The 12126-nt window shown below is 40.5% G+C and overlaps 1 protein-coding gene across 1 annotated transcript; it reads left to right on the forward strand.

The window, feature by feature from the left end:
• Positions 1-7104: 7104 nt before the first annotated feature.
• On the forward strand, positions 7105-9693 carry LOC128044788 (C-terminal-binding protein 2-like). The gene is given in 3 exon segments (XM_052637216.1): positions 7105-7445; positions 7447-7643; positions 7646-9693. Coding segments are annotated over 3 exon segments (1332 nt in total). The 5' UTR covers positions 7105-7323; the 3' UTR covers positions 8659-9693.
• Positions 9694-12126: the final 2433 nt, after the last annotated feature.

A 12126-nucleotide genomic window follows, 5' to 3' on the forward strand; every position in this document is an offset into this window, starting at 1 on the left:
CCGCCTTCAGCCTCTCCCAGCATCGGGGTCTTTTTCAATGAGTCAGTTCTTCACATCACCTGGCCAAAGTATTGGAGTTTCAGCTTTAGCCTCAGTCCTTCCAATGAATATTCAAGATTGATTTTCTTTAAGACTGACTGGTTTGATCTCCTTGCAGTCCAAGGGACTCTCAAGAGTTTTCTCCAAAACATGGTTCAAAAGCATCAATTCTTCAGTGCTCAGCTCTCTTTGTAGTCCAACTCTCACATCCATACATGAGTACTGGAAAAACTATAGCTTTGACTAGACGGACCTTTGTTAGCAAAGTAAATGGTCTAAGCTTTCATCAAAGCTTCTGCTTTCCTTTTCTGTTACTATTTCATTTAATCCTCACAACAACTTTACATGGAAGTTAATATTATTCTGATATTAAATATGGAGAAACTGAGGAAGAGAACTGACCAAGTTCACACAGTTAGTAAATAGCAGGACCAGAGTCCAAAACTATTTATATGACTGTGAAGCCTATGAGCATAATGATTAATAAGTCAATTAATCAACTACTTTTTGAGCATCTACACTGTATAAAGTACTAAAATAAGCATACTGTTAGCAAAAGCTACATACATTATTGTATTACTCAGCATTCTCCAAAGAAACATAACCAATAGGATATATGTATGTGTGTATGTGTATATATTTATTATGAAAGTTGGCTCACAAGAAAACAGCAGCTGGTAAATCCAAATCTGCAGTGTGGACTGGCAGGCTTGAGACCCAGGAGAAATGACGGTACGTCTCTAGTCCCAAGGCCAGCAGGCACAGGCCCAGGAAAGCTGATGGTAGCTATGAAGTCCAAAGACAGTCTGCTAATGACTTTCTCTAACTTGGGTGAGGGGTGGCCTTTTTGTTCTGTTTAGGCCTTTAACTGATTGGATGATGCCCACTCACATTATAGAGGTCAATCTGCTTCACCCCACCCATTAAAATGTTAATCTCATCCGAAAACACCCTCACAGAAATGCCCAAAATATGTTTGACCAAATATTTGCATACCCTATGGCCCAGTCTCCCAATACAGGAGACCCGGGTTCGATCCCTAGGTCAGGAAGATCCCCTGGAGAAGGAAATGGCAACCCACTCCAGGATTCTTGCCTGGAAAATCCCATGGACAGAGAAGCCTTGTGGGCTACAGTCCATGGGGTCACAAAGAGTTGGACACGACTGAGTGACTTCACTTACTTACTTACTTACTTATGGCCCAGTCAAGTTGACACATAAAATTAATCATCACAATTATATTTAAAATGAGCCTCCCTCTCAAACTTTTCTTTATAGTAACTTTATAATTTATATACTTTACTAGTCTGGGATTTAATGCAAGTACTTTTTAGTCTCAAACACTTAAGAACCCACAATTCTCTTTATAGAAACTAGGGATATCATTTACATTTGTACCTCTTATTTTTAAACTTTAAATTAGATTTTTTGTTTGTTCGTTTATTTGTTTTTACTTTATTTTGCTTTACAATACTGAATTGGTTTTGCTATACATTGACATGAATCAGCCATGGGTGTACATGAGTTTCCAATCCTGAACCCCCCTCCCACCTCCCACCCCATATCATCTCTCTGGATCATCCCCATGCACCAGCCCCAAGCATCCTGTATCCTGTATTGAACATAGACTGGATTTTAAATGAAGATTTTTCAATTACTGTGTCCTCAGGAAACTTGTAAATATACTAAGACATAAGTCTGAAATTAATACTGTCAGGATTAAGCTCCTATCTAATAAAAAACATTACTTAAATAAGTATTTTTTTCCACATTTACCATATAGATAAAGATAAGAAAAAAAGTCAGGGAAATGAGTACTGAGGAGGTACAATGTGAAAGTGAAAGTGAAATCACTTAGTCGTGTCTGACTCTTTGCGACCCCATGGACTGTAGCCTACCAGGCTCCTCCATCCATGGAATTTTCCAAGCAAGAGTACTGGAGTGGGTTGTCATTTCCTTCTCCAAGCGATCTTCCCAACTCAGGGATCAAACCCAGGTCTCCCGCATTGCAGGCAGACGCTTTACAATATGAGCCACCAGGGAGGAGGCAGAAAAAAAAACTTAAATCAGGTGGCAAGAAATGTTACTAATAACAGAATTAAAAACAGCAGTTAATAGAACATCTGGTGAAAAAGAAAGCAAACTTTAGAACTATGAGACAAAATCTAGAACAATGAGTCCCTACTCTCCTGCTCAGAGCAAAGGATTAGTGCAAGAGTTAGGACTAGGTCTCAGTTTTTAGGCTCCCTGAGGGCAGGAATCACATCTTTGTGTACTCTATGTGTGGTAAAACACAGGCCTTACAATAACAATTCAATAATTGTTCAATAATTTTTTAAGTTAATAAATGGATATTTGAAGAAAAATAAGCTAGCAGAGGGAACAGAAAAAATAAGAAAGGCTCGTAGGGACTTCCCTGGCAGTCCAGTGGTTAAGACTCCACACTCCCAATGCAGGTGGCACAGGTTTGATCCCTGGTCAGGGAACAAATATCCTATATGCCATGTGGGCAAAAACAAATAAATAAAAGGGATACAATGTGGTTTGGTTACAGCCCCACTAAGTACACAGGCTGAGACTCCAAGACCTCTGTGGATCATCAAAATTGTAGGATTTACATGATAGCGAGTTCCCAAGGCCTGCTGGGCTTGCTCAGTTCAAGAAAACCCTTTCTTCCCTAGAGCAAGGCGTGCCTGCTCAGTTGTTCCTGTTGGTCCGACTGTGACCCTATGGACTGTAGCCTGCCATGCTCCTCAGGCCATGGGATTCTCCAGGCACCAGTACTGGAGCAATTGGACATATCAAAAATGAGCTATGTAAGAACTTTACTGCTTTCTTTTATTCATCCACCCACCTGGTTTCTTCTTTTTTTTTCTAAAAAGCTAGTTATTTTTCTAGGTTAATTAAGAAGAGTGTTCATTTGCAATTCTTTTCTGATATTCCTTTCTACCACCTTCAAATATTTGCACTTTGCTTTTCATCTTGAAAAATCCTTTTTGAAGCACTCATATCTAATCCCTGTGCCCTGTTAGAAATGCAAGGTCAGTTTCACTTTATGTGTAGCATTTCGGAAATTCTAATGCAATCACAAGTTGGACACTCCTTCAAAGCCCCAAGAATTCTCCTGCAGATACATAGATATAGAGATGCAGGCTTGATCCCTGGGTTGGGAAGATCCCCTGGAGAAGGAAATAACAATCCACTCCAATATTCTTACCTGGGAAATCCCATGGACAGAGGAATCTGGTCAGCTACAATCCACAGGGCTGCATAAAGTTGGACATGACTGAACAACTGAGATTTATTCATAGCATATATACAAATACATATACAGCAAGCCAAAAAGCTTTTCACTTCATAGAGTACATTTTGGGGGGAAGAAACCCAAAGTTTTATCATCAATATATGTAAAGCACCAATTAAATAAAGCTCATTTCACAGCTTTCAGAGCAAGAGCAGAATTCCTGGTCTAGGGTCCAGACTATTACGTCTGAGAAAACTGCCTTAAGATTCTTCAAAAACTCCAACATCTCATCTACAAGAATTTGTTGTTGTTGTTCTGTCACTTGGTTGTGTCCCACTCTTTGTGATCCCATGGACTGCAGCTCTCCAGGCTTCCCTGTCCTTCACCAACTCCCGGAGCTTACTCAAACTCATGTCCATTGAGTTGATGATGCCACCCAACCATCTCATCCTCTGTCATCCACTTCTCCTCCTGCCTTCAATCTTTCCCAGCATCAGGGTCTTTTCCAGTGAGTCAGCTGTTCCCATCAGGTGGCCAAAGTATTTGAGCTTCAAGCTCAGCATCAACTCTTCCAATGAATATTCAGGATTGATTACCTTTAGGATTGACTTCTTCGATCTCTTTATAGTTCAAGGGACTCTCAAGAGTCTTCTCCAACACCACAGTTCAAAAGCATCAACTCTTCGGTGCTCAGACTTCCTTATGGTCCAACTCTCACATCCATACATGACTACTGGAAAAAACAATAGCTTTTACTACATAGACCTTTGTTGGAAAAGTAATGTCTCTGCTTTTGAATATGCTGTCTAGGTTGGTCATAGCTTTTCTTCCAAGGAGCAAGCGTCTTTTAATTTCAAGGCTGCAGTCACCATCTGCAGTGACTTTGGAGCCCAGGAAAAAGTCTGTCACTATGGATATTACTTCTCTGTCAAATGTGAACATCGTGTCACAACATGTGTCCCTGGTGGTTGTGGTGCTCACAATGGGGTCTCTGTCCCACTGACATAAGGCCACTGTGTGATCCTTCAAGCTCAACTAAGGCCAACAGAGGCAGGTGTTTTATTACAACATTTCTCTATTTCTTTGTTTCAGCTTCATTTCAAAAGATGATTTCCTTTTACCCTGGAGTCCAAAACTTTGTTTAAATAAGGAGGTCATAGATGATTCATGCTTTACTACTTCCCAATACTTATTTCCACTAGTGAGTTACTTGATTATATCTAAGCCCTTTCATTTAACACTAGACAGAAATGCCCTTGATGAGATTTTCTGGAGAGTAATGTGCTCTTTGCCCGGGAAAGCTGGCTATTAAAAGTTATATCCTCCTTTAGCTTGGAAATTTTACCACTTATGTCTATGAGATAAAGCAAAGCATGAAACAGAATACAAGTGCCATCCCGGTAACCTTGATTTTCTGGGACCGTTCAAATTTCACACATTAAAATATAGTATTAATGTCAACTAATTGAGGTTTGGTTAAATAAATTGCAATATATTAAACAATGGGCAACTGTACAGTCATTTAAAAGATGGGTCAAAGAATATGAAATGGAAAATATAGTACATGTTTAGGTTAGGAGCCAGATTATAAAATACTATTAGAGAATAATTTAATTTTGTAGAGAAAGGACTGAAAAATGTGTATCAACATAATTTTAATTATGTATTTGTGGTAAAATTATGCATGATTTTTATTTTTTCCTTGAACTTTTCCATATTCCTAACTTTTCTTTGGTACTTAAATAGATTTAAAGTATTTAAATACAGTCAGTATCATCCATTCAGCAAAAGATACCTAAAAAGCAAAAGTTGCTATTTCCTATTAAATCAAGTACAAGCCTCTTTTCCGTGATGTTTGAACTCATTCTTGCCCCTTCTTTCTAGTCAAATGTAAGACAATTTACTCCAAAACTTAGCAGGTGGAAACAGTGCACATTTTCAGCTCACAGTCTCCATAGGTCATGAGTCTGGGCACAGCTTATCTGACTCTCTGCTTCACGGTCTCTGAGTCAAGCAGTTGGCCCAGGATCCACAGGTTCAAATCGGGAAGGACTGACTTCCCAAGCTCACTCCATGGTTGCTGGAGCATTCAGTTTCTCACATGCTGTTGGACTAAAGACCTCAATTCCTTGCTGCCTGTGAGCCAGAAGTTCCTCTCATCTCCTGGCCACATGTGCCTCTCTCACTCAGCAGCTGTTCACCAAAGCATGAGAGAAGACAACAGAGAGGATCTGTTAGCAACAGGGAAGTCACAGTATTTTTAACTCAATCTCAGAAGTCCCATCTAGAACTAACTCATGAAGCCCAGCCGACCCTCAAGGAGAAAATTGCACCAGGACATGAGTACCAATAGGTGGGATCCCTGGGAGCCATCTTAGGAATGTGCCTACCACATCATCCTATCCAACTGGTCTTTTTGCAGTTTCTCTGCTTTACCTTAGAAGTCTCTTTTATTTCCCTCAACTCCCTTCCTTCACAGTCTGTAAGTATATAAAAATAAATAGCAAAAGTCAGGTTTTTTTATTTTACACTTAAGTTTTTAGATAAAATAAAATCATATTTTTCTGATGATAAATTGATGGATTTTTTTGGAATATGTATGTCTTTAGGGGATTTTGCGTTCCCCTAATGTAAAATAGAAAAACTCTATCACCACATTATTTATAATACCTGCAAGCTATTTTTAAAATCTAAATTTTCACTGTATATAAACTATGATGTGAAGAGTGAAAATGTTAGTCACTCAGTTATGTCCAACTCTTTGCAACCCCATAAACTGTAGCCCACCAGGCTCCTCTGTCCATGGAATTCTCCAGGCAAGAATACTGGAGTGGGTAGCCATTCCCTACTCCAGGGTATTTTCCGGATTCAGGGATTGAAGCAGAGAATCCTACACTGCAGGCAGATTCTTTACTGTCTGGGAAGCCCATGTAAATTATGATATAGTCATCATTAATTAATAATAATATTAAAGTATTAAAATCATCTAGTAGAAGAACATTTAGAACATTGGAAATACTTGTATTGTTAATTTTTTTTAAATCAAGATCTAAAGCAATATAGAAAGTGCTATACAAATAGTATAATCACTATTTGTTAAAATATATAAGTAACACACAGGAATAATACTGGAAGTATGTGCATCAAAATATTAAGAATTTATCTTTGGGTATTAAAATCTCAAGTGTTTTTTTCCCCTTTACAACTTTCAGAACTGAATATTTTATTAATACATTATTATTATATTTATTAAATGTTTGTTATTATTTATAAATAATGTTTTCTTTCCTCTCAGCAATGGAATATCTAAGATTAATGTCTATTACTAATATTTAATGTATACATGTGATCAATGTTATCCCAAAATTCCTAATGGAACCTTTAAATAATCCTTATAGTACTAAACAACTTTAAAATTCAAGTAATGTAAATGGATTTTAAAAGGTTTTAAAAATTCATAAAGTTACATTGATCTTACTTAGTAAACAGAATATTATGTTAAGACAAAGAACAAGAGGGAAAATCAATACTCTAGGATTCTTCCAGATAAAATCTCTTTGGAGAAGAACATGGAGTATAACAGTTTTTGAAGAAATTAATTTTTTTCATGTAATTTTTGAGCAGCTATTATTGTGCAGGGAGATACTTTTACGGCTTTAAATTCAATTTGTGGGCCCGGGAGCGGCCCAGAGGAGCCGGCGGCGGCCCGAGGAGCGAGGGACGGAGCCGGGAGCCATGCCGCGCTGACCCGGGGGTCCCGCACAGCCACCGCCGCCGCCGCTGCCTCCGCCGGGTGGGCGCCCTTCGCCGTGGACGCCGGCGGCCCGGGACGAGGTTTCATCGCCTTAAATGGTTTTGAACCAATGAAGCTGGATTCTCTTAAAAAAGACGGACAGCCCATCGTGTGAACTATAGAGTTTGTGGACTTATTTATGTTGGGCGCGTAGTGGCGTAATGCCCGCAGACTCCTGCGAGGGCCCCTAAGTTCTTAGAGGACTGCTTTGCCTTTTGAATCAGAGAGGTGCAAAGTTCGATAAAGAATGGCCCTTGTGGATAAGCACAAAGTCAAGCGACAGCGATTGGACAGAATTTGCGAAGGCATCCGCCCCCAGATCATGAACGGCCCCCTGCACCCCCGCCCCCTGGTGGCGCTGCTCGACGGCAGACTGCACGGTGGAGATGCCCATCCTGAAGGACTTGGCCACCGTGGCCTTCTGCGACGCACAGTCCACCCAGGAGATCCACGAGAAGGTTTTAAACGAGGCGGTCGGCGCCATGATGTATCACACCATCGCGCTCACCAGGGAGGACCTGGAGAAGTTCAAGGCCCTGCGGGTGATCGTGCGGATAGGCAGCGGCTACACAACGTCGACATCAAAGCTGCGGGGGAACTCGGGATCGCCGTGTGCAACATCCCATCCGCGGCTGTGGAGGAGACAGCGGACTCCACCATCTGCCACATCCTTAACCTGTACCGGAGGAACACCTGGCTGTACCAGGCGCTGCGGGAAGGCACGCGGGTGCAGAGCGTCGAGCAGATCCGGGAGGTCGCCTCGGGGGCCGCGCGCATCCGCGGGGAGACGCTGGGCCTCATTGGCTTCGGTCGCACGGGGCAGGCGGTTGCCGTTCGAGCCAAGGCCTTTGGATTCAGCGTCCTATTTTATGACCCCTACTTGCAGGATGGGACGGAGAGGTCCCTGGGCGTGCAGAGGGTCTATACCCTGCAGGACTTACTGTACCAGAGCGACTGCGTCTCCCTGCACTGCAATCTCAAAGAACATAACCACCACCTCATCAATGACTTCACTATAAAGCAGATGAGGCAAGGCGCCTTCCTAGTGAATGCGGCCCGCGGCGGACTGGTGGATGAGAAAGCCTTAGCCCAAGCCCTCAAAAAAGGCAGGATACGAGGGGCGGCCCTCGACGTGCACGAGTCGGAGCCTTTCAGCTTTGCTCAGGGTCCTTTGAAAGATGCACCGAATCTCATCTGTACTCCGCACACAGCCTGGTATAGTGAGCAAGCCTCACTGGAGATGCGGGAGGCGGCCGCCACTGAGATCCGCCGGGCCATCACAGGTCTCATCCCAGAGAGCTTAAGAAACTGTGTGAACAAGGAATTCTTTGTCACAACAGCTCCCTGGTCAGTAATAGATCAGCAAGCAATTCATCCAGAGCTCAATGGTGCCACATACAGATACCCGCCAGGCATCGTGGGCGTGGCTCCGGGAGGACTTCCTGCTGCCATGGAAGGGATCATCCCCGGAGGCATCCCGGTGACCCACAACCTCCCCACAGTGGCACATCCCTCCCAAGCTCCCTCTCCCAACCAGCCCACGAAACACGGGGACAATCGAGAGCACCCCAACGAGCAATAGCAGCGAGTGATGAAAGGTAATCATTCAGATACACCTGGGACCAAGAGACAGTGAAAAATGAACTAAGAGAAAAGGAATTTGACAGTCTTTTTAACTGATTCTGGACATATATGCATCATTGACGTTGCAGTGTTACAGCTACAAAAGAGCTAGAAGCCGAGAAGTGGGAAAACTGAAGATGTCGTCTGCTTGCAGAAGCGCTGAGAGAGACTAGGACGTGATTTATTAACGACCAACTTCTGTTATTGTGTGTTAAGTTTTTCATCTGTGCATCAAATCACAAAGAATAAATATAGATCTTTTTCCTTTATCAGTCCCTTGGGCACAGGAGGTCCTGAACACCTTGCTCTAGAATGTTGCATCAAGAGTTCCAAACATCAAAATAAAATATTAAAGAGGAAATCCCCACCCTATGACTCTAGTCCCTTCGGTCCACGGGGCTGGTTACCTCTTTTGCTAATAGGAAGATTCAATTATTACAAAATGGGGAGAACGCGGTCTGCCTGTGTTAGACACCGCGAGCACGGGATTGAAGACAGCACAGGCTCCTGTACAGAGAATTCTCCCACCTGAACTGCATACTGAGCGGGCAAGTTGGTTGTGAGTTCAGTGAAACCCTCTGATGATGCAAAAAAAGAAAAAAGTATTAAGTTTCACAAGCTGTTTGTACTCAAATATATTTTCTCAGTTTCAGATCCTCAGCTATTTTATTGAGTGGAAAGTCTTGAACTGAAAGGGTTCAAGAAGAATAATGTTGCATTTCCTTATGTCTCAGGAAACACTTTTTATGGTAACTTGTCAGATTGTCTATGAACAAACCCACTTTTTTAGACATTGATAAAGTCTTCTTTTCTTCACGTGATATTTTATACAAGAACACTTCAGGTGTGTTATTAGATGTGACTGATTTTAACAAATCCTATTAGATTTGTATCAACTAGTTACATGTTATATTCATAGTCTTTTGTGAATCATCGCCTTTTTTGTTTAAAAGATGGCCTATTTTGAGCCTTTGTATAGGTACATTCCTGTTTTTGTGACAAAAAAAAAAACCTTTAAAACTGTCCCAAACAGAAAAATAATGGCTATCAGAAATATGTTTTGTTTTAGTGTGTTACCGTTACTGTATCTGTTTATTGTAAAGGTGGACATTTAGCGTTCAGTGCAGTTTTCAATAAAAAGTAATAAAAACTTCTGTTAAGCTTTGAAATTCAAAAAAAATAAATAAATAAATAAATTCAATTTGTTAGTTTGTAAACATAAGACCCAAGTTAGTATATAAAATTTTTTGTTTGCTGTATTAAATTATTTTAATGTGTCTAACAGTATTTTCTAATTAGTTCACTGAATTTATGTGTAAAGAAATTTTTAATAAATTTATTTATATTTAATTGAAGGATAATTGCTTTATCATATTGTGTTTAATTTTTGATAAAAGTTATTTGTTTTTGTGTTTTCGGTAAATCAGCCTTCTCCTATTTTTGTTACACTATGGGAAGCATGAAAAAAATTAAAAGAGAATGCCCCTCAACCATTAAACATCCCCTAGAGAACACCACTGTATTCCAAATTAGGATCATCCACAGCTTCTGGCAGATAAAATTCATCTGACTAAAAACATTTTTTTTAATTTTTAAAGGACAAAATAGAAAACGAAGAAAAATATAACCCAGGTTTCTCTTTTAATGTTTCTTCATTCTCTATTTTATCCTTTAAAATTTAAAAAAAAAAAATTTAAGCAGATGAATTTTATCTACCAAAAACTGTGGGTGATCCAATTGATAAAGAGCCTCTTGATGAAAGTGAAAGAGAAGAGGGAAAATGCTGGCTTTAAACTCAACATTCAGAAAACTAAGATCATGGCATCCAATCCCATTACTTCATGGCAAATAGACGGGGAAACAATGGAAACAGTGTCAGACTTTATTTTCTTGGGCTCCAAAATTATTGTGGATGGTGACTGCAGTCATGAAATTAAAAGACACTTGTTTCTTTGAAGAAAATCTAGACAGCATATTCAAAAGCAGAGACATTACTTTGCCAACAAAGTTCTGTATAGTCAAAGCTATGGTTTTTCCAGTAGTCATGTATGGATGTGAAAGTTGGACTACAAAGAAAGCTAAGCACTGAAGAATTGATGCTTTTGAACTGTGGTGTTGGAGAAGACTCTTGAGAGTCCCTTGGACTGCAAGGAGCTCAAACCAGTCCAACCTAAAGGAAATCAGTCCTGAATATTCACTGGAAGGACTGATAAAACTCCAATACTTTGGCCACCTGATGTGAAGATCTGACTCACTGGAAAAGACCCTGATGCTGGGAAAGATTGAAGGCAGGAGGAGAAGTGGATGACAGAGGATGAGATGGTTGGATGGCATCACCAACTCGATGGACATGAGTTTGAGTAAGATCCGGGAGTTGGTGATGGACAGGAAAGTCTGGCATGCTGCAGTCCATGGGGTCACAAAGAGTCAGATGTGACTGAGCAACTGAACTGAACTGATATATAGCGGTAACCAACACAATATTGCAAAGCAATTATCCTCCAATTAAAAAATAAATATAAATAAAAATTTTAAAATAGAAACCTCCCAAGCTTTCCAAAGGCAAATTTAGACACATATGAAAGTGTCTAACAAATCTTCTTTCACAAATATACAAGCAAATCCTGCAGCTCAATTCCAGAAAAATAAACGACCCAATCAAAAAGTGGGCCAAAGGACTAAATAGACATTTCTCCAAAGAAGACATACAGATGGCTAACAAACACATGAAAAGATGCTCAACATCACTCATTATCAGAGAAATGCAAATCAAAACCACAATGAGGTACCATTTCACACCAGTCAGAATGGCTGCGATCCAAAAGTCTAAAAGCAATAAATGCTGGAGAGGGTGTGGAGAAAAGGGAACCCTCTTACACTGTTGGTGGGAATGCAAACTAGTACAGCCACTATGGAGAACAGTGTGGAGATTCCTTAAAAATCTGGAAATAGAACTGCCTTATGACCCAGCAATCCCACTGCTGGGCATACACACCGAGGAAACCAGAAGTGAAAGAGACACATGTACCCCAATGTTCATCGCAGCACTGTTTATAATAGCCAGGACATGGAAGCAACCTAGATGTCCATCAGCAGATGAATGGATAAGAAAGCTGTGGTATATATACACAATGGAGTATTACTCAGCCATTAAAAAGAATACATTTGAATCAGTTCCAATGAGGTGGATGAAACTGGAGCCTATTATACAGAGTGAAGTAAGCCACAAAGAAAAACACCAATACAGTATACTAACGCATATATATGGAATTTAGAAAGATGGTAATGATAACCCTATATGTGAGACAGCAAAAGAGACACTGATGTATAGAAGAGTCTTTTGGACTCTGTGGGAGAGGGAGAGGGTGGGATGATTTGGGAGAATGGCATTGAAACATGTATAATATCATATATTAAACGAATCGCC

This window comes from Budorcas taxicolor, chromosome 3 (genome assembly GCF_023091745.1).
Source record: "Budorcas taxicolor isolate Tak-1 chromosome 3, Takin1.1, whole genome shotgun sequence".
Lineage (NCBI taxonomy): Eukaryota > Metazoa > Chordata > Mammalia > Artiodactyla > Bovidae > Budorcas > Budorcas taxicolor.